The sequence below is a fragment of the Calliphora vicina genome, chromosome 1 (genome assembly GCF_958450345.1).
Source record: "Calliphora vicina chromosome 1, idCalVici1.1, whole genome shotgun sequence".
Taxonomy (NCBI): Eukaryota; Metazoa; Arthropoda; class Insecta; order Diptera; family Calliphoridae; genus Calliphora; species Calliphora vicina.
The window spans coordinates 169,166,741-169,191,873 of NC_088780.1; the positions used below are offsets into that span (position 1 = coordinate 169,166,741).

The 25,133-nt window shown below is 30.7% G+C and overlaps 1 protein-coding gene across 1 annotated transcript in view; it reads right to left on the minus strand.

Moving 5' to 3' along the window:
- The window catches only part of stg (string), a 306,094-nt gene that overhangs the window by 233,868 nt on the left and 47,093 nt on the right, over positions 1–25,133 (minus strand). Inside the window, exon 2 of the mRNA XM_065498137.1 lies at positions 12,076–12,133. Within this exon, the coding sequence (XP_065354209.1) occupies positions 12,076–12,133 (58 nt within the window). The remainder of the gene's footprint in view (positions 1–12,075; positions 12,134–25,133) is intronic.

Here is a 25,133-nt window from a genome sequence, read left to right on the forward strand (position 1 = left end):
CCATTAATCATAAAAGCAACATAATTTGTGTATAGATCCTTAAGATTTATCCGTCTATGGAAAGGATTTGTTTTGTTAAATTTTTACAATAATAATTTAAATGAGAAATTGAGAATAAATAAAATAATATTTTCATAATGAACCCACAAACACTGACTGTGGCATAAACACAGAATTTTAGCATCAAAATCACAAAGTCATGCTCAACAATTCTTTTCGAGACTCTGAGGTGATCAAGTGATCCTGCGGCAATGAATATGCAACAATTGCAATTGTACGCCAGACTTTGACGTCGTCATCTTATGCCACAAATCCTATGTACATGTGTGGTCGATCAACCAGCCAGAGTTCGGCAACTTCATAAATAATTGTCAACAAAAACAAGAGAAAAACTTAAAGATTTTTGTTTTTATTTTGTTGCTTACAATAACTAATGACTTCGTGTTTCCTAGAAGGACATTGACGCTCGCTATGAGAATATTTTTTTAGGCCAGGCAAAATTAATATGAAAAGAAAATAATAATGAAAGTGAGCCGCAAATTAATTTCGATTTCTTATTGTTCTGTTATTTCCAGCCCAGTTAGAATAATAGCCAAGATAAATAAAACTCAATCGAACACACACACGTACACACTTGTTGTAACTCTCAAATGATATTATCAAATTTCTTTGAAATCGAAATGATTAGAACTCTTGAAGACCGTGTGAAATTCAGAGGCTGAGAAGAACAAATGGAACAATGCGAAATTATTGGTAAAAAAAAAACAAGTTGACAATAGTTGATGACATTAGAAATTTAATGGTAGCTTTGGTTATTTTCTAAAAAGAAAATTAATATACTTTGTATATTAATTACTCGCCCCTTGTGAGAACAAAATCATTTTATAAAGTGAACATTGTGTAATTAGTATCTTACGTATTTTGTTGCAAATTGTGTAAGTAAATTAATAGATTTGTAAATGCAAGCAAATTCTGCTAAGCTATCTTTCTAATGTTTGCAGCATACAATTCCACTTTTTGATTCGTTTTGGAAGCAAAGCAATACAAAAACGTTTATATCTTCATAAATTTAATGTTGTTTTGCTGTAACAGTTCAAATATCGAGGTAAAGACCAAGCTGAGCATAAATTGGGGACGACACGGTCTGGTCCATGCCGACCTCAGTTGTGCCAGAACTACTCTTGTTTTCTACGGCAGGATCTCCTATATGTCTCCTATGGAGACGCCTTTGATGGCGTCTCTACGAATGTCGTTCAAAGCTGCAGTTTACGATCTCAGATTTAATGGATCCTGCACAGAACTCTGTATGTTAACTCCTCGGGTTAGATGTTAGGCCTGTTTCACGATGTCGAATGAAAAATGATTCGAACAAATTTGTATGAAAACTATTCGAAAGAATTTAAAAAAACTGAGTGTTTTTCATACAAATATTTTCGACTCATATTGAGACTGGCAGGTTGTCCCACATGACTGGAGAACCTTGGTTTCCTAGCGTAGAAGTAATTTGAATGCATCTGCGAATATTTCTGAATATTTCGCTTTGAATATTTCACCATTGGGTATCAATCAACGAAGGTAACGAAACTGGAGCACGGTAATTGATCAATGACTGACCAATCGCTTTGTAGATTTATTTATCCATGACTATAATAAAAAAAAATAAAAAATGCTTCGCAGTCAGAATATGGAACCCATCGACTACGACACGAAGATTACCTTTTAAGATTTAAGCTTAATCCATATAGTGAAGAATGCTGCCGATGACTTTGCTGGTGATTGGTCAGGCAGTGTAAGAATGAGCTGTCAAAGCTGGATCGTCTATCTGATATTACTTTAGATTAGGTCCCTGTGCAAAGTGACCAATATGGTAATGAATAGACAGACGAGTTGGCCAGAATAGGATCTGCTTTGAATATCTCCAACGCGGGGAGTATTAAAAGTATTATCTTCGGATACCGTCTTACAAAGGCTGAGAATAGATGGTATATCAAATGCTAGGCAAACCTACAAGTCGCCATGAACTCCCCTTTAAGTTAGCTACAAGGACATGGAATAAGATAAAACATAATAACCAACCTTGGTGATTTATCTGGATCTAGACTTAATGACCAATTGCGATACCTCACGGTTACATACTGGGTCTAATGCCATCCACATTAGCATACATTACGATGTAAATAACAATACATCTGACATTTTGTGAAGTTCGTCCTTAATCAATACTAAAATATATTTTACTACGAAAACACATTCATTTAGTTGGAGTTGTTAAAATGGCGAATCAAACATGTTTGCATTTAGAGTGACACTCCAATATTACAAACATACGATATGAAATTAAAGAAAATACACTAAAAAGAACTACCTATTTGAATACAGAATACTTAAGAGAACACTCTGATCCAAGAATGTGGGATATAAAGACATAATACAAAGAAGGCCAAAACACTAATTGCTAAGTAGAAGATATATGAAACATGATTTAAGGTTATATTTAAAAAGTACAAGTTTATTTTTTAAACTATGATAATTAGTATCTCAGCCTTGACGTTCAGGCCTGCAAACACTTCAAAATTGTTTAACGATGGTAGGTAGGTACTCCATTTGCCATGAGGCAAATACTTTAGACATACTGTCAGACAGTTTGAATCAAGGAAAAACTGCATTGCAGGCAAATATTTAAACATATGCTTTCGATATTATATCCCAATTCACAGCAGGATTAACTCTGAAATGGATTAAATCTAAAGTGCTTTTCTAACTTGAAAATAAAACTTAAAATGACAGGGTACAATTGGATGATTTGTTACAAGTACATTATTAAAAAGAAAATCTATACATATGATTGTATAGAGTGATTGAGTGACTGACTGATTCAACATTACCCAGCTAAAACGCCTAAAGATAGGTTCTCCTCTACCTACACTCCATTCGTAATGGGATTTTTAATATAAAAAACTCAAATATCTTAAATCGTTAATAACTTTGTAAATACTGTGATTATAAGGAAAACAAGCACAATCTGTGATCACTCATATTTTATACCAAAAATCGATTTTTTAATAAAAAAAACTCAAATATCTTAAATCGTTAATAACTTTGTAAATACTGCGATATAAGGAAAACTAGCTCAATCTGTGATCACTCATATTTTATACCAAAAATCGAATTTTAATATAAAAAAAACTCAAATATCTTAAATCGTTAATAACTTTGTAAATACTGTGATTTAAAGGAAAACTAGCTCAATCTGTGATCACTCATATTTTATACCAAAAATCGATTTTTAATATAAAAAACTCAAATATCTTAAATCGTTAATAACTTTGTAAATACTGCGATTTCAAGGAAAACAAGCTCAATCTGTGATCACTCATATTCTATACCAAAAATCGATTTTTAATATAAAAAACTCAAATATCTTAAATCGTTAATAACTTTGTAAATACTGTGATTTCAAGGAAAACAAGCTTAATCTGTGATCACTTATATTCTATACCAAAAATCAATTTTTAATACAAAAAACTCAAATATCTTAAATCGTTAATAACTTTGTAAATACTGCGATTTCAAGGAAAACAAGCTCAATCTGTGATCAATCATATTTTATACCAAAATTCAATTTTTAATACAAAAAACTCAAATATCTTAAATCGTTAATAACTTTGTAAATACTGCGATTTCAAGGAAAACAAGCTCAATCTGTGATCACTCATATTCTATACCAAAAATCGATTTTTTAATAAAAAAAACTGAAATATCTTAAATCGTTAATAACTCTGTAAATACTGCGATTTCAAGGAAAACAAGCTCAATCTGTGATCACTCATATTCTATACCAAAATTCAATTTTTAATATAAAAAAAATAAAATATCTTAAATCGTTAATATCTTCGTTAATACTGCGATTTCAAGGAAAACAAGCTCAATCTGTGATCACTCATATTCTATACCAAAATTCAATTTTTAATACAAAAAACTCAAATATCTTAAATCGTTAATAACTTTGTAAATACTGTGATTTCAAGGAAAACAAGCTTAATCTGTGATCACTTATATTCTATACCAAAAATCAATTTTTAATACAAAAAACTCAAATATCTTAAATCGTTAATAACTTTGTAAATACTGCGATTTCAAGGAAAACAAGCTCAATCTGTGATCAATCATATTTTATACCAAAATTCAATTTTTAATACAAAAAACTCAAATATCTTAAATCGTTAATAACTTTGTAAATACTGCGATTTCAAGGAAAACAAGCTCAATCTGTGATCACTCATATTTTGTACCAAAATTCGATTTTTAATATAGAAAACTCAAATATCTTAAATTGTTAATAACTTTGTAAATACTGCGATTTCAAGGAAAACAAGCTCAATCTGTGATCACTCATATTCTATACCAAAATTCAATTTTTAATATAAAAAAAATAAAATATCTTAAATCGTTAATATCTTCGTTAATACTGCGATTTCAAGGAAAACAAGCTCAATCTGTGATCACTCATATTCTATACCAAAATTCAATTTTTAATACAAAAAAATCAAATATCTTAAATCGTTAATAACTTTGTAAATACTGCGATTATAAGGAAAACTAGCTAAATCTGTGATCACTCATATTTTGTACCAAAATTCGATTTTTAATATAGAAAACTCAAATATCTTAAATTGTTAATAACTTTGTAAATACTGCGATTTCAAGGAAAACAAGCTCAATCTGTTATCACTCATATTCTATACCAAAATTCAATTTTTAATATAAAAAAAATAAAATATCTTAAATCGTTAATATCTTCGTTAATACTGCGATTTCAAGGAAAACAAGCTCAATCTGTGATCACTCATATTTTATACCAAAAATCGATTTTTAATATAAAAAAAACTCAAATATCTTAAATCGTTAATAACTTTGTAAATACTGCGATTTCAAGGAAAACAAGCTCAATCTGTGATCACTCATATTCTATACCAAAATTCAATTTTTAATACAAAAAACTCAAATATCTTAAATCGTTAATAACTTTGTAAATACTGCGATTTCAAGGAAAACAAGCTCAATCTGTGATCACCAAAAATCGATTTTTAATATAAAAAACTCAAATATCTTAAATCGTTAATAACTTTGTAAATACTGCGATTTCAAGGAAAACAAGCTCAATCTGTGATCACTCATATTCTATACCAAAATTCAATTTTTAATACAAAAAAATCAAATATCTTAAATCGTTAATAACTTTGTAAATACTGCGATTTCAAGGAAAACAAGCTCAATCTGTGATCACTCATATTTTATACCAAAAATCGATTTTTTAATAAAAAAAAACTCAAATATCTTAAATCGTTAATAACTTTGTAAATACTGCGATTTAAAGGAAAACAAGCTCAATCTGTGATCACTCATATTCTATACCAAAAATCGATTTTTAATATAAAAAACTCAAATATCTTAAATCGTTAATAACTTTGTAAATACTGCGATTTCAAGGAAAACAAGCTCAATCTGTGATCACTCATATTCTATACCAAAATTCAATTTTTAATACAAAAAAATCAAATATCTTAAATCGTTAATAACTTTGTAAATACTGCGATTTCAAGGAAAACAAGCTCAATCTGTGATCACTCACTCATATTTTGTACCAAAATTCGATTTTTAATATAGAAAACTCAAATATCTTAAATTGTTAATAACTTTGTAAATACTGCGATTTCAAGGAAAACAAGCTCAATCTGTGATCACTCATATTTTATACCAAAAATCGATTTTTAATATAAAAAAAACTCAAATATCTTAAATCGTTAATAACTTTGTAAATACTGCGATTTCAAGGAAAACAAGCTCAATCTGTGATCACTTATATTCTATACCAAAAATCGATTTTTATATAAAAAAACTGAAATATCTTAAATCGTTAATACCTTTGTAAATATTGCGATTTTAAACAAGCTCAATCTGCGATCACTCATATTTTATACCAAAAATCGATTTTTAATATAAAAAACTCAAATATCTTAAATCGTTAATAACTTTGTAAATACTGCGATTTCAAGGAAAACAAGCTCAATCTGTGATCACTTATATTCTATACCAAAAATCGATTTTTAATATAAAAAACTCAAATATCTTAAATCGTTAATAACTTTGTAAATACTGCGATTTCAAGGAAAACAAGCTCAATCTGTGATCACTTATATTCTATACCAAAAATCGATTTTTAATATAAAAAACTCAAATATCTTAAATCGTTAATAACTTTGTAAATACTGCGATTTCAAGGAAAACAAGCTCAATCTGTGATCACTTATATTCTATACCAAAAATCGATTTTTAATATAAAAAACTCAAATATCTTAAATCGTTAATAACTTTGTAAATACTGCGATTTCAAGGAAAACAAGCTCAATCTGTGATCACTCATATTTTATACCAAAAATCGATTTTTTAATAAAAAAAAAACTCAAATATCTTAAATCGTTAATAACTTTGTAAATACTGCGATTTAAAGGAAAACAAGCTCAATCTGTGATCACTCATATTCTATACCAAAAATCGATTTTTAATATAAAAAACTCAAATATCTTAAATCGTTAATAACTTTGTAAATACTGCGATTTCAAGGAAAACAAGCTCAATCTGTGATCACTTATATTCTATACCAAAAATCGATTTTTAATATAAAAAACTCAAATATCTTGAATCGTTAATAACTTTGTAAATACTGCGATTTAAAGGAAAACAAGCTCAATCTGTGATCACTTATATTCTATACCAAAAATCGATTTTTAATATAAAAAACTCAAATATCTTAAATCGTTAATAACTTTGTAAATACTGCGATTTCAAGGAAAACAAGCTCAATCTGTGATCACTCATATTTTATACCAAAAATCGATTTTTTAATAAAAAAAACTCAAATATCTTAAATCGTTAATAACTTTGTAAATACTGCGATTTCAAGGAATACAAGCTCAATCTGTGATCACTTATATATTTAATACCAAAAATCGATTTTTAATATAAAAAACTCAAATATCTTAAATCGTTAATAACTTTGTAAATACTGCGATTTCAAGGAAAACAAGCTCAATCTGTGATCACTTATATTCTATACCAAAAATCGATTTTTAATATAAAAAACTCAAATATCTTAAATCGTTAATAACTTTGTAAATATTGCGATTTCAAGGAAAACAAGCTCAATCTGTGATCACTCATATTTTATACCAAAAATCGATTTTTTAATAAAAAAAAACTCAAATATCTTAAATCGTTAATAACTTTGTAAATACTGCGATTTCAAGGAAAACAAGCTCAATCTGTGATCACTCATATTTTATACCAAAAATCGATTTTTAATATAAAAAACTCAAATATCTTAAATCGTTAATAACTTTGTAAATACTGCGATTTCAAGGAAAACAAGCTCAATCTGTGATCACTTATATTCTATACCAAAAATCGATTTTTAATATAAAAAACTCAAATATCTTAAATCGTTAATAACTTTGTAAATATTGCGATTTCAAGGAAAACAAGCTCAATCTGTGATCACTCATATTTTATACCAAAAATCGATTTTTTAATAAAAAAAAACTCAAATATCTTAAATCGTTAATAACTTTGTAAATACTGCGATTTCAAGGAAAACAAGCTCAATCTGTGATCACTCATATTTTAAACCAAAAATCGATTTTTAATATAAAAAACTCAAATATCTTGAATCGTTAATAACTTTGTAAATACTGCGATTTTAAGGAAAACAAGCTCAATCTGTGATCACTTATATTCTATACCAAAAATCGATTTTTAATATAAAAAACTCAAATATCTTGAATCGTTAATAACTTTGTAAATACTGCGATTTCAAGGAAAACAAGCTCAATCTGTGATCACTTATATTCTATACCAAAAATCGAATTTTAATATAAAAAACTCAAATATCTTAAATCGTTAATAACCTTATACATACTGCGATTATAAGGAAAACAAGCTCAATCTGTGATCACTCATATTTTATACCAAAAATCGATTTTTTAATATAAAAAACTCAAATATCTTAAATCGTTAATAACTCTGTAAATACTGCGATTTCAAGGAAAACAAGCTCAATTTGTGATCACTCAATTTTATACCAAAAATCGATTTTTAATATAAAAACTCAAATATCTTAAATCGTTAATAACTTTGTAAATACTGCGATTTCAAGGAAATCTAACTCAATCTGTGATCACTCATATTCTATACCAAACTTCGATTTTTAATATAGAAAACTCAATCTTAAATCGTTAATAACTTTGTAAATACTGTGATTTAAAGGAAAACAAGCTCAATCTGTGATCACTCATATTCTATACCAAAAATCAATTTTTAATATAAAAAACTCAAATATCTTAAATCGTTAATAACTTTGTAAATACTGCGATTTCAAGGAAAACAAGCTCAATCTGTGATCACTCACATTTTATACCAAAAATCGAATTTTAATATAAAAACTAAATATCTTAAATCGTTAATAACCTTATACATACTGCGATTATAAGGAAAACAAGCTCAATCTGTGATCACTCATATTTTATACCAAAAATCGATTTTTAATATAAAAAACTCAAATATCTTAAATCGCTAATATCTTCAAATGTAAATACTGAAAATTTAAGGAAAACAAGCTCAATCTGTGATAATGTGGTAAATAAGTATACAAATGACCTTAAAAATAATAGTTACTTAGTAAGTAATTCATTTTAAAAGGGGATTGATTAGAATATTGAAGGAATACAATAACTAGCAGGGAAAAGAATCAAGTGTTATTTCAGGCAGCAGCTGTTTGAATTAAACCCTTGTACGTGGATTAGCAAAAAGTTGTTGAATAATAGCGGCCGAAGGTCTGCTCATTGTGAACACAGAGGATCCTTAAAACTTTATAATAAATCTCTTCTCTTCATAAGGATTCTATATGAATTTAAAATTAAATAAATAACACTTCAGGAGTAGTAAGTAATATAAAATAATTGTATAACTTCATCCTGATATATCGTGGCTATAAAATGTAGTCCAAAAATCTTCACACTTAGCCCACTATACGAAAGACATGTTTAAGGTCATGTCAGTTTTATCCGGAGAGAAGGTGTCAAAATATTATATTCAAATGCCAAGCAACATTAAACATCAAACTGTAATTATGTTGAAGGATATGCAAACAATTAAAATGATAATAAGAAGAGCGGAAAAACAATAACGATCATGATGATCGGTTTAAAGTGTTTGAAGTCAATGTCAAAATAATTACGAAATTTATGACTTTTCGAGGCCAAAATAAAACGCAATAAAAACCTTCTACACGAAGGACGAATATATTAGAGGAACAAATAGAAATCAAATTAGAATATATAAAATTTAAAATGTTTTCAAAATACAGCTGAAATACGAAATACATTCATACACTACTCTAGACACCGCACCGAGCTAGCTAGCTCGCACGGTGGGAGTTTAAAGCTGTAAACAATTAAATAGAACTGGCCATTTAAAGGACAATAGAGAACTTCAACCTGTTTATATTAAAAACTCAAACACCACATACATTTATGGCACTTGCCATTCCCAAAAAAAATATGAAAAGAATACGAAAATTTACAAGTGTACATTTACATTTAGGGGTTAAAAAGGTCGTGCAGATCGAGTAAGGTGCACCATCGCTGCTGGCCTGACAACAGGTTGGTGTGAATGGCTAAAAACATAAAAGAACTAAAACCTATTTTTTCGTTATAACGCAATGAGCATGCGCACTTGCACACTTTGGTGCTGTTAAACTCGCTGCTTGACATTTATGATTCTTCGCTCTTTCTTTGCGTTTGTAGTGTACGAGCACTGACAACCTTTGTTATTTTTGCAAATAATTCTCTTGCCTGCAACCTGTACGTGCAAGCGCCAGGATTAGAAATGCCAACAACAAGGAAGAAGTAAAAGAAAGGAAAAAAGGATACAATGAGGTTACAATTTTGTCTTTGCCAAATAAAAGAAAATATTGTCATGCTGTCTTTGTGACAATAGAATTTTTTTCTTGTTTGGGTGAAAATGCACCGAGAAGTGCAGAGAAAGAAAAAGGTAGTATGTGCATAGTAGAGTCTTGTCAGACTTTATGCTGATTTATCTTTGTGGGAGATGGCGCCGATCCTGTTGCGACCTGTTTGGTTGGATTTCAATTACAATATTTGTTTTTTGTTCCTGCACAACAAGTGCCGTTTAAGATTTGTAAAAGTCATTAACTAACTTTTGTTTTGCCAATTCAAAACATGCAGCGTAAACAATTTGCATCATTTTGAACAAACAGGTTGAATTTTATTGTTCTATGCTTTAGTTTGTGATATTTTCCAAGGGACAATAAGAAGGAAATACAAAAATAATAAAGAAAATACTCTGTTGCTTTACGTAACCAATGTTATTAGGAATATATTGAAAATTAGCGGGAGTGCGGGTCGGATTAGTGTGATACTTGGTAAAAGAAAAGCATTTCTTAAAAAAATATTCCCTGAAATTCCCGGAATTCACACTACTTCGTAGTGTAATAGCATTTTTATTGCTTTTAGAAAATAATTTCGTTGACAACCGCATTCGTTGTCAATGAAAGGTTAGAAAGCATTGTTTTCACAAAAATTCAGTTGAGTCAACCAAAAAGCGGTTAAAGCAAAAGCCATTTAAAACCGAATTTAAATCAAGAGATTCGATTGGCAACAAAATTAAATTGCCACAAGACAAAATGTATCTTGTATCAGAAATTAAACCATTTTGTTTATGACAGATCATCAGATTAGCAATAAGTTTCTTCTCCAAATTGTATTAAATTTAGCAGATATTCAAAATCTATCGATATTGGACGTGAATCACTGGACTTGGAAGTTTAAATTCTATTACACTTTCAAATATGTCGTTTGATCACTGGCCACAATACCGAGAATCACACATTAACAGACCACACAACCAAAAGAACTCATAAAATCCAACTTGAAAGTTTCTTTGCGACATTGTTGCGCATTGGCAAATTAAGGAGTTTCGAAGGAGGATGTCCTATTAAATGATGCGAACATAAATTCACAGTAGCTGGTCATTAAAAAGCAAATACTCAACAAAGGCTGGTGGTGGTCTCAACACTTGTTGTTCTCATCTCTTATGCCATGTGATGGACAAAATACCAGAGTAACACCCACTCGTAAAAGAAATAATAAAAAAATTTCAATTCCAATCAAAATAACGAACCATTTAAACAAAAAGACTGCACAATACAACACAAAACTCATACAAAAGTAATCAAATCTACTGAGAAACAGAGAGACTCAGTGATCTTTTGACACTTGTGTGCAAAATTCTGGAAAATAAAAATAAAAGAAAGCAATTATTGCTGACAGTAAAAAATCGATAACGGTAGATAAGACTACCGGGCTTCCATGCACCAGAAAGTAACAAACAATAGTCAGTCATTAATACATGACTAAAAACCATTAAATCTAGAACAATGCACAGGACAGCATAGAATTGAAAGATTGAAATCCAGAACAGATTTCCAATTTATGAGCACAGACTCACAGACAGATCTCAGCAAAATCTACTGCTACAAATACAATAATAATAAAAAACCAATACATATCAAATTTTTTCATACACAACAAGTGCAATTTTTCAATTTCAATCTCTTGGAAAAAAAAAAACTCAACAGAGAACAAAGCAAAAAATCAATACAATTTTAAAGATTTTGTAACAGGTACAATCATGGCCAGAGATGTTATGAAAATGATATGAAAAAACTCACAAAAGGAAACAACAAACAAAAAGAACATAACAATTGTTTGCAGTTTTTTAACTTAGACTTCCTTTGTCTGCAGCTAAATTAAGAAAATTCTAACTACTTTAAAGGCAAACACACAGAAATCTGGGAAAGATAAAAGTCATTATTATTCTGGCACTTGTGTTTTTATGTCCTTAGAATCATCATCGACATCATAAATATATGAAACTGTTCTTCTTTCTTTCTTAAAGGCGCCTTAAGTTTTTATAGATTGTGGTCAAAGTGGTACTTACTCTTCGTCGCCTAATTTATCATCCATACAATGGCCTTTTGTTGAAATTATTTTGGCATCTGAAATAAACAAAAAAACAATATATTAAACAAAATAAAAGAAACAAATTCTAAAAATCAAATTCAAACTGAGTTTCTATCTATTTTAGGAATTATTCATAAATATTCATGTATTCAAAATAATGCTGATAATACTTTTGGCAACTCGTAAAAACGGTAAAAATTCGAAGAAAATATGTATTCAATTTTATTGTATTTTATTAAATAGAACTAAGTTAAAGATAAAAAATAATATGAAGTAAAGACATAGCTAGTCCAAAAATTTACTTATTTTTACACATTACATTCTACAGATTCAAAGCTGACTATTAGGGTATTCGAATTATTCGATTTTTCTCTTGTGCGAATAAAACGAATAATTCGAATAAGAGATTTTAACTTGTTCGAATAAATCGATCATAAGTTTGAAATTAATCGAATTATTCGAAGTTTTGATGTCGGTTTTTTAATATTTTATTGTTAAAGAAAAACAAAATATAACGTTAAAGTTAACAATTCAAGTATTGATAATGTTAAAAAACATTCGAAAACAAAGTCCATCATTAAATTTTCAACAGAAATATTCTGATCAGATTCCCTCCCGAAAAATCTACAAAATAATTGTCTAGCAAAACTTTTAGTTTCCGTTTTGGAGCTATGCTTTAAAAAATTTGAGCTAGTTGGACATGATTCTGAATTCAAATACAATATAAACGTATTAAGAACTTTTTTATGTCGTTCATTAATTCGGGTTTTAAATTGAGTAACTAAATCTTTAGTAAATTAATTATTCACTATTTCTAAATTATTTATAACAAATTGTATTATACATCAAGCTCTATCAACGTTGCCGAATCTTTGCTTAATAAAGTGGTCTGGGGAATTACACAATAAAGGGAATATGTCCAAAGTTTGATATCATTGTCAGTGAACGTGGCTAATTTGAAGTATATACATATATTTTAAAATCATGGCCTTCATCTATTTCAATGTAATCATTATAAAGTCATCCTCAATATCACTTTTGATGACCGTTTCAAAATCACATTCTCCATCACATTCACTCCACTTTAATCTAAGTTAATATTTTCATTATTAATTGCGATTCTTCTAATATTTCGCCAGCTAAATAACAAATATTTTATTCCGTGCCTTTTATTTTCATTGGTTCTCAAGTCATGAGGTTAAACATTTTGAAAGATTTATTTTTAGAATTGTATATATGAATATGTATATATTTATAGAAGGAGCTATCGGAACACCATCTACAGTGATCGAAAGTCCCTTTGTCTTTAGTTATTTGTCGAATTTCAGAAACAATACAATTTTTGTAAGTCATTATTACTTATTTAAATTTGAAATTGTGAAAAATTTTAAGCAATTTAATAAATTTAAATATATATGAACATTTATTCGTTTTATTAGATTATTCTACATAAAATTGTTCGAATTATTCGTTATTCGAAAATGGCCATTTTTAAATTGTTCGACTAATTATTCGTAAGAAATTATTCGATTAATATAACGATCATTAGTCGAATGAATACCCTAGTGACTACCATAGAACAACGCTACCAAATTATCTAAAAATTTACTTTGAAAATCAGTCAAAGATTCCCGCAGACCCACAACAGGCACCATTACATCCATAAAAATGGTCCGTTTGGTTAGGTTTACACACTGATGGCATCATCGGATCTTATTCCTTCGAAAATGAAGCTTCGTTACGGTCATTGATCCGGGCTAGATGTGGTTCAAGAACATAGCGCTACGTGCCAGCGATCGCAACCATCGATTTTATTGAAATCAAAATTTGGCCATAATTTGATTTCGAGAAATGGATCTGCCAGTTGGCCTCCAAGGTCGTACGATTTGATACCTCTCGATTATTTCCTGTTGGGCCACATAAAGTCACTGGTTTATGCTGATAACCCAGCAACTATTTACGACTTGGAGGCTAACATTGTTCGTGTTATTGGTGACATAAGGCCAGCAATATCGAAAAAGTAGCCCATAATTGGACGTCCAAAATGTACTTCGTCAAAAACAGCTGCGTTGGCCATATGTCCGAAATCGTTTTTAAATGTTAAAGCCATTGATTGATCTTTCGAATAAAAAAATGTTTTGATTAAAATTTACATTCTTCTGTTATTTTTTTCGGTTTACAGTTCTATCGGGCTTAAAAAACATCCTCAAGACTCAAGAGATGCCAGCGATAGCATTCAATACCTTCTTATCGGCCTGCAACCGAGATGTTCTTACTGTAGGAGGATATGGAGTTTTTAAATGTGGAATATTGCACATGGAACATGGAATAATGTACATGGTAACATCCCAAAGCACACATCGGGAACACCACTTGAATATTTTTAAACGGAATTGAGTCTTAGATGACATAAAAATGTATCAATCGAAACCAATAATATTCGGACGGGGCATGGTCTGGACTATAAGACGGGTGAGACAAAACTTCCCAACCATTCTAAATACTGGCCGAGCGTTTTCATGACCAAATACATATCATTATCTTAGCGCCAAGGATATTTTTCTTTGATGTCGATTCGGCTGGTTGTCCGGGCTTCAAAAACGATCTCTTACGCTTCGGGTCATCGTAATGGATTCATTTTTTATCGCAAAAATTTTTTTTTTATAGCTTTCAAACATAATATCGTCTTTCAAGGTCTTTTGGCTTCAATTCGCATGTTAATCAATTTCCCAAACTTTTTTGATTGCCCTGTTGTTGACATCCGGGTCAAAATCACCACTTCTGAATCGCAAAAACCATCTATCGCATGTTGAAACCGATAGAACACCAGTTACCTTAAGCGATCGTGAGCAATCGTTGAAGAAGTAAAGCAAAACTTCCCGAATATGAAGCTTCGTTGGCACAAAATTCGACATTTTCGATGGAAAAAAGTTTTTGTTTTTCATTATAATGTTCAATAACTAAGTGAGAATAAATGACAGATATGTACTCTTCTCTAAACATTTGTAAAAACTGTGTCACAATCAATTTACCAATATACGTTGGGATACGTGATCACAATCCTTTCATAAATATGTAATAAATTTAACAAACAAACAAATTATCATAACAATATAAGCAATTTGAAAAAAAATAGGGATTATAATCCAAACACAACAAAAATATTATTCAATCAATAGCAAAGTGTTAATAAAATTATTTACATAACAAATAAATAATAGGAAAAAGGGTAAAAGGAAATAAATCATCAATGCAAAATCGGAGAAAAAGACAATTTCGACAAAGTATTTTACATTTGTAATATAAAATAAAATGTAGGACACGTGCTTTAAAATATTGCACTAAAATTTGAAACAAGAGACGATTGCAAGGATACGATAGAAAATTGTAATAAAAAGAAACCAAATTTATGCTAAACACTTCCGAGCGGAAGATCTCCTACAGAGCCAACCCAAACATAATGACACGTACTATAAAATCACATTAAATGATAAAAGTACATAGTTCAGGAAAATTTCAGTGTCATGTAAATTCAAGGTAGAGGATATTTGTATTTGTGCCAGTGTGTGTTTTATAATGAGAAATACTTTTCTATTCACACAAACGCAGTACAATGCAAAACGTAAACTAATTATTTATATTTGGCGCTCTTTTCTTTAGATTGAGGCGTTTGATGTTTAAGGAATAGAACATTGACATACAAATATATGAAAATACATTACATGCATGTCCTTAAAGAATTTAGGTTATGAGTTCATAAATTCATTCACTCATTCATTCATTCATTTACTCACTAATTTAATGGACTCCTACTGCTATCTAACAAATATTAACCGCGAAATAATAATTTTTATTAGTTCTTAGTTGCTTTAATAACAGACGAATGAAAAAAAAGACAAGCTGTTAATTATTTATTTTTTTTTTGTTTTCATGCACCTGACTACTACAGCAAATGGAAAAACTGAGATCCATTTAGTGTAACATAAGGTTCCCTATTTGAACTTGTCTGTCTAAGAAAATACGTCATACTTTTGAATTGTCGTAGATCGAGTAAATGCTTAAGGAGTCAACAAGAATAAAATGACTTGGTGTTTGTACCGTTGCAACCCTCTACTAACTGATCACTCAAGCATTTCGCCCGGTCACCAGGAAATAAACTAAATTTTTATTGTATTTTTTTTTTCAATTTTAAAGAAAAACCACCAACTGTTTGTTGTAAATTTATGTTACAGCACGAGTCAAATTAAATATTGAAATTTTTTTATTTGGAAAATTTATCAAGGAAAATAAAAGCACCTTGTATTTTTTTTTATTTTCTATTACAATACATTTTCGACTTCTGTTACTGTTTCATAATCAAATTTGAATATTTATTATTTTGTTTTAAAAGGATACGGACATAAAAAACCATAATAAATTTGGTTTATTTGAATAAAATTCTGAGTGTGTGTCAGGTGGTCATATGAAATTATTTATTAAATGTGAAGAAAATACTAACCATAAACTGAAAATCTACACAGTGTCGATTAAAATGTGTTGATCTAAATGTCGGTTATAAAATGACTTATCCTGGCTTACGAGTTGCCTATCGATTGATTTCATTGAAACATAGTTTAACAAACTAATCTTAGCAAAAAATTATGCTTAATATGACAAAAGATTTGGGTCATTCGACATAATTAAATTTTAATAAATTTGCTGCAAAGATCCCTCTGAGTTCGAGCAATGTCCTGGGTTATGTTGTCTTTGAGGGTGTCGGAGGATTTCATATTATTGGCATAGATGAACAGTCTTACCGGAATAATTCATGCCACCTCCAGCACATCTACATATCGATCATGTAAGTCAAGATTTTTCGTTCATTTCGATAAATGGTCATATATCATAATTAGCCAAAAAAATCTCTACTTTAAAAAGTTTTGAAGTTTTGCTTTACTTCTTTAATTTTAATAAAAGTGCCGCTGAAGTTCACCGATTGCTCACCAAAGCTTATGGTGAATGTGTTTCATCGGTTACAACGTGCGAGAGATGGGTTGTTCTCTTTAATTTTGACACGGAAGACAAAGATCACCCAGGCCAGCCAAAAAAGTTTGAGACCAAGAATTGGAGGCATTACTCCATGAACACAGTTGTAAAATTCAACAAGAGCTTGCAAAATCATTGGGAGCTACTCAAGCAGTAATTTCAAAATGATTGCGAGCTGCAGTATTCATCTTTCAAGATCGTATGTGAAGCCCGACCAACTAGCGGAATCGACACCAACGCCAAATATCCATTTCGCAAAGGTAATGCTATGTATATGGTGGGACCAAAAGGTTCCTATCTATTATGAGCTGCTGAAATATGGCCAGACCATCACAGGGAACCTGTGCCGAACTGATTCGTTTAAAGCATTGCATTGGCCGAAACACGCCCAGAATATGCGGCCAGACATGACAACGCTACGCCACATGGTGCAATACCAGTTTTGCCTCACCCGCTTTATAGTATAGACCGTTCCCGTCCGACTATTATTTGTTTCGATCGATACAGAACGGTTTCTCTGGGATACGCTTCACTTCAGAACAGGGTATCCGAAATTGCCTTGATTCGTTCTTGTCTTCAAAAGATGGCCATTTCTTTTGGCGCGGTAAGATGGGAAAACAATTTACAATATTCATTTTTTACTCATACATCCAATACAAGGTAAAAAGGTGTTGCTTTGTTATATCCATAAAATAAAACCAATAAATTTGGGCAGATCGGTCTAAATACCAAAGCGAGAATTTAGCCAATCCCGAAACACAACCTGATGACAAATCCGATGAAAAATAGTCTCGAGTATTTCCAGTTCTCGAGAAACGTTCCATTATGTGTCGAAGTGTATTCTGCATCTGATAATTGTGGCCAAAAATTTTTACAGAAATCCTATTCATGTAAAACGATATGTTGAATCGATTAGCCTAGTAATAGTTATCGTTTCAAAATCTTAATAAATAACTGCACAGTGGCGCAATTATGTCTGACACTGTTTATGTAAATAATATGTGGGATGTTGTTAAACATCATTATAATTAAATTGCGTATAAAATTGAAATTTGAAACTTTATTTTCATAATGTGAATTTCCTTTTATTTGCATTTTAATACGTCTTAAATCCAAGAGATACAAACTCAACACCAAGTTTTGTTAAAATCCTTTAATAACAAGAGACCACCATTGAATTACAAAAAAAAAACGATCGACAGAAAGACAGACGGACAAATCTGATTGTAAAGATCGATCATATTTAAACCGCAACAGTGTGTTGATATCATTCCTTTCCTGTGTAACAATAATATGTAAAGTTGTGCTAAAAAATATAGTACACATATGAGAATTCTAGCAGAAGAAAAAAAAACAATGGCTCTATATACACGCAGAGAAAAAATATAATTGGGCATGATTACTGTAACCATTTAAATAGTGTTACAAGATTTTTAACAATATTATAGTCACAGTAACCATTTACATGATTGTGGTAACCATAATATGGTTAATTTACGATTCACATGATTGTATCAACCATATATATGGTTACAGTAAACAAATATATCGATGGCTTAATATAAAAAAGGCGTAACTATTTTTTTATTTTCAAAAATTTCAATGAAAAAAATAAATTTTAAATATGAAATAAAATGTGATGTCTCTTCTTATTAAAAATTGCATTTAAACTTTTTTTGTGTCTAAAATTTGATGGATTTTAATATTTCTTTTCCTTCTCCTATAAAGTAACAAAAAATCGAGTTACGCCTTTTTTATATTAAGCCATCGATATGTTTGTGACAACCATTCATATGATGAAGGACTTATCATATTATGTTTTTCTCAGATTATGATAAGCCTTAAGCCGAGAGCAACATAATATGATAAGTCCTTCATCATATGAATGGTTGTCACAAACATATATTTGTTTACATTAACCATATATATGGTTGATACAATCATGTGAATCGTAAATTAACCATATTGTGGTTACCACAATCATGTAAATGGTTACTGTGACTATGATGTAGTTAAAAAAGTTGTAACCATATTGAAATGGTTACAGTAACCATGCCCAATTATATTTTTTCTCTGCGTGTAGGTTTTAGATCTACAAGCATGTTAGTTCTTAAACATTTGTCCCAGAACAGATTCCTTTGGATTATATATTTATTTGCATTACTATTCTTAAGCAAATCAAATACAAAACTTGTGTGAGTTTTTATATAAAAAATCGAGTTTTTGTCAGAAATATGAGTGATCACAGATCGTGATCTTTTTCTTGATTAAACGGTTTTTAATTTAGATATTTTGAGTTTTTATATAAAAAATTGATTTTTGGCCAGAAATATGAGTGATCACATATCAAGCTCCTTTTCTCGATTAAACGCTTATTGGCCAAGTTATTAGCGAATTTAGACATTTTGAGTTTATTGGTCAATTATTAATGATTTAAGATATTTTGAGTTTTTATATAAGTAATCGAATTTTGGTCTGAAATATGAGTGATAACAGATCGCTATATTTTGCAGATTAATAAGTGGACGTGGAAAAATTTTATTTCTATAAAAATTTTTGCGGACTATTGCGAACATTAAAAAAAAATTACCAAATCGGCCCAGGCGTTTTGCGATTTTAGATATATCGAAAACAACCATCTGTTTGACATTATTGAAAAAAAATTTAGTTAAGAGGTCTTTCACGACTTTTGGAGAATGTTGACAAAGTAACACTGAACCACTCTAAATAATACAAATATAATATTTTGAACTATTTCCTATTTTGTGTCTGGTTTTATGCATATCTTTTACTTATTTTTTGTTTCCTGTTATAGACAATAATCTATTTTCCTATATTATTTCGCTAGTTTACAGGAATCTTAATGGTTTGAATTAGCTTCCCCAATTATAATGCCATGTTTAAGTAAGATTTCCCTTCTAGACCTAGGACTGATCTTTCTGCTCAATGATCATGTAATGTTTTCCCTCTAGGAAAATAGTAGCTTACATAAAATCTAGATGCTATTTATATGGTCCTGTCTATAATATTGTACATGTTGCTGTTGTATCATTAAATATGGCAGTGATAATGTCACGTAATATCAACCGCTCCTTAAAAAAACTCACTTCAACTCAACTTCAACTGCAATCCATGTTCAAAGAAATTCACTAGCAAAATTATTCAAGCTTATTTCCTTTTTGCTGCTTTATACGCAAAATATAACGTAATTTAATGTACATGTATATTTTATACTTATTTTTTTGTTGCATTTTACTCCCTTGAAAGTTGCAAAGAAAGTGTGGGTCTATTGTTTTCTTATATTGTTTCAAGTTGTTATTTTTATTATTGTTTTGGATCGTATCAATATTATGAATGAAAAACATAAAATTCTAAATGTTCATCAAGAACTGAGAACATTCGGTTGTAATTGTTTTGAAATATGCAAAATATCACGTACAATAGTGGTTTAAGATTTATAACTGCAAACATGTAAATGCGTGTAAAATAAATAATCAAAAATGAACCATCAACAGAATTTAAGAAGTTTCAAATCTGTCTGTCATAATTACACTGAAAGAAATATTCAGTAAACGTAAAAATTGTAATTTATATTCCCTATTCTTATACGTAATATGTAATTTGTTAAACATTTGTGTTTTTTTGGAATAATCACACCTTTACAGCTTGTTTTTTTATTTAATCAAACTGAGCAATTAATGCGATAAACCTCTTTAGTATGGCTTATTTTGTCACAGATGTCTTTTTTATTTCATGTACGAGTAGAAAACCATAAAGAAAGTTTATGAATATTAAATAAAATATACTCCTGCTTATCATGCCCTGCCATATGGCGAGTCTCAAAGACAACCCACACATTATTTGTTGTAGTAAAAAAAGAGTTCAAATCAACTTTGCACTGGGGACAAATGGTGTTTAACTTTTATGTATTTGAATACTCATATTCAAATACCGAAACTCGTGCTATGGTTTGTTGTTTGTTTACAAATACAAAATTAAAAAATAAAAAACTGAGACATGCTCTAATGGACTGCAATTCATATATATATATTCAAAATAGGGGACACAACCACTATTGCCACCACAAAAAACAGCCGACCATTGAACCAAACCACCACCTTCATTCATTTATTCATTCATATGATCAACCATGTAAAGGAATTTCATAAATGAACATTGTGTCATTTCGTAAATAGACACACCAGGGAAATATTTATTTACTTGCATTGAATTGCCGTCTGTAGTTTGTATAATTACGCGCATTATTAACATAATGAAAGCTACAACAACAACAATAAGTTCTTTAAGGTAAAAAGGTCAAATTCTTATGCTGCTCGCCCCGACATACTGCTTCATACACCTGTGTCATAGAACTCATTATGTTGCTTACAACTAAAGAAAACGACGGAAAAAAATATAAAATGAACCCCGCCAAAAACCAAAATAAAGGAAAAACACTTGTTCTCCGAATGTCGATCTATTCACCATCCAACGATCCATCCAACCATCCATGATCAAGAAGCGCGTGCTATTTGCCAAGCAACCAACCAACCAACACACACACTCTCTCACATAATTGAGGAAAAATCATCGAAGCGCTACACTGCACGGTGTTTCAGCTCAGTATTCTAAGACTTTCAGTGCTGCTACTCCATGTGTGGATGGTTGTGTATTATAATTTTATTAAAGGTGCAGTGAACCTAAGACGCTGCATTTCATTTGGGTTTTCTTCAAGCACCCTCTACTTAATAGACAAACGTTATTACTTTTTTTTTAGTTTCTTTTTTTTACTTTTAACTTCCGTATGGAAAATCAACCCCCAAATTTGTCCACATTACACTACTAAAACATCAACATGCAACTAATTTACAAATTACAGACTTTTGGAAGCAAAAAAAAAAATAACAGAATTATAAAGAAAATTTCAATAAAAATTATTGTAACATTTATTTACCCAATAAACATTATGTTTGAACAGTGAAACTATTACATATAAAAACACATTTTGAATGACTCAACTCCTATAATGAAAACTACTTCATTAAAAGAAATCTGTTACTGTACGAAAAAACCAAAGCATACAAATTAAAAATAGGAGCAAGAAACTGATTAAATCTGTTAGAGTACAAAACTTGGTTGTCCATAAACATATTGTTACGTTTTAACCTTTTCAAAACGTTGGTTTATTTCCTTTAAATAAACCGTTTAGTAGTTTGAAAATTGTAACAACTCTTTATTTATTTAAAATGTACAACAACAGAATTAAATAATCACTCAATGTTTTTTATACACGTTTATAAATTTGCAGAAATACAGACACACTTTATAATGTACACGAATTCACTTGAAACATACAGCACACTTTAAAGCACTCAGTTGATGTTTATTCGAATAGCGTCTCAGATAAACTCACTAACCACTGCAACCTCTGCCACTATTTATAACACTGCTATCTGCACTCTAGATTGCTCTTTAACTGTCTAGAGCTTTCTAATACATACGCCATATGTAGTGTACTTTCTACAATGTTCTTTAACTGAATATTCGAATTCGAATATACGGTCGCAGCAAACAGCGTTGTCATACTTACGATCAATGGTCAACTGAAAGCTTTTATTCAATGTTAATAATGCCCACAGATATGTTAAAGTTTGGGCACTGCTATTTGAAAGCATTATGCAACTTTAAATCAGCCGTTAAAATCGTTATATTTGAATTCAAGTACAATTTCGTAACAATATGTTTAAAACGAAGTAACCAAAGCATATACAAATCGGCATTGTTCTGAAATAAATTTAAAAACAACAAATAAGAAAGTATAGTCGGTCAAGCCCGATTACAAGGTTTACATGGACGGACAGACGGACGGACGGGCATCGCTAAATCGACTCAGAAAGTGATCCTGAGCAGATTGGTATACTTTAATATATTTGGGCATGTTACAAACATCAGCACTAACCCAATATACCCTCCCTACTATGGTGGTGTAGAGTATAAAAAAAACATCATGTAACTTATAATGTAAAGAGGAAGCAAGCAGTAATGTGAAACAATATTATGGATAGGATATACGTTAATTTGCAGTTGTCCTACAAAATGTAAGAGTGATTTATACTAGTATGGAAATGGGCTCTCAAACCCAAAAATATACCTTTTCAGACGGAAAATTACCATGTCGAATTTTGTGCCAACAAAGTTACATTAGCGAAGTTTTAATTTACTTCTTGAATTCGAAAAAAGTGCCGCCGAAGCACTCCCGAAGATGCTCATCGAAACTTATGAAGAATGTGTTCCATTGGCTTCAAAGTGCGAGACATGGTTTCTGCGATTCAGAAGTAATGATTTTGACACGGAAGACAAAGATCGGGCAGGCCAGCCAAAAAAGTTTGAAGACCAAGAATTGGACGGGTTGTTACTCCATGAAGATTGTTGTCAAAATCAACAAGAGCTTTTAAGGGCCTAATTCAGAAACACGAAAGGAAAACAATTTTAAAATTTTTGTATGAAAAACACTCACAAATTATTTGAAAACTGAGTGATTTTCATACAAACATTTTAAAATCGTTATCCTTTCGTGTTTCTGAATTAGGTCCTAAATCATTGGGAGCTACTCAAGCAGCAATTTCAAAACGTTTGCTAGCAGCAGGGTTTTTTGGGTAAATTGGGTAACATTCGAATTGAAGCCGAAAGACCTTGAAATGACGCTTAAATGGTAAAAGAAAATCATTTTTGCACCTAATCATTACTTGCGATGAAAAATGGATCGTACGTGAAGCCCGGAAAACCAGCCGAATCGACTCCAAAGTCAAATATCCATGGCGCTAAGGTAATGTTCTGTATTTGGTGGAACTAATAGGGGCCTATCTGAAATCTGAAATCTGACCAGACATGGAACCTGTATCGAACGCAACTGATTCGTTTGAAGCGAGTATTGGCCGAAAACGCCCAGAATTTGCAGATAAATATGAAACCTTAATATTCGATCATGACAACACTCGGCCACATATTGCAATACCTGCTAAAAACTATTTAGAATGAAATGATTTGGATGTTTTGCCTCACCGGCTTTATAGACCAGATCAATGCAGAATGCTCTCTCTGGGATATTTTATAATTTCGAAAAGAGTATTCGAATTCGTTTTTGGCCTCAAAAGATGAGCAGTTCTTTTGGCGCGGAATTGGTATGTTGCCAGAAAGATAGGAAAAGGTCATAGCTAATAGCAATAGATTAATTTGTTTCTTATATATGTAAATAGATTTCTGCTGGCGTGTTCAACGAAACTTACAGCTCTACTGCTTACATGGTGCGAAATTGGATGTGATTTTGGTAAGCGAAATAGCAAATAGACCGTCCATCCGATTCATTACAATTATACCGGCCTAATAACCTGATCGTTATGAGTTCCTGGCGTACATTCACACTTGAAATCCTTTCCGATCCATAACAGAAAAGTGCTAAATATCTGGGTTTCTGCGATTTGATAGCATAAAGCTGAATATATATCGTGATGACGACAAACTCGACCCCAAATTTCGGTATTGTTGGAAACATATTCAGGAATCTGGTCGAACTGAAAAACAAATACGCACTTCTGGATTCCGATCCAAAGACTTGGACGTAACATTCGTCTACGATCCAGATCATGATGAATGTGATACAAGTGCACGTTCAACACTCTAAAGCAGCAGCTGCTGCATAGCTCCTCAATATTGCAAAATATGGGGAGGAGATTTCGATGAGCCAAGAGCCATGGATTCAAAACTTCTGCTAAAAGCTACAAAAGTTAGTATACAAAATTTACATTGGAACAAATTTACCGCATATTCTGTAAAGCCACCTTGGGAGACAACACACAATCTGGGGAATTTCATACGAGAATTCACGTAGTAACACAATGGTACGGCTTAACCACCACTTAAACTAAGAGCAGCATTTCATTTGGTGGTGCGCAATGATTTCCTCTTGCATTGTCAAAATAATGGGCAAATAAAGGTGGCCCCTAATAGTGT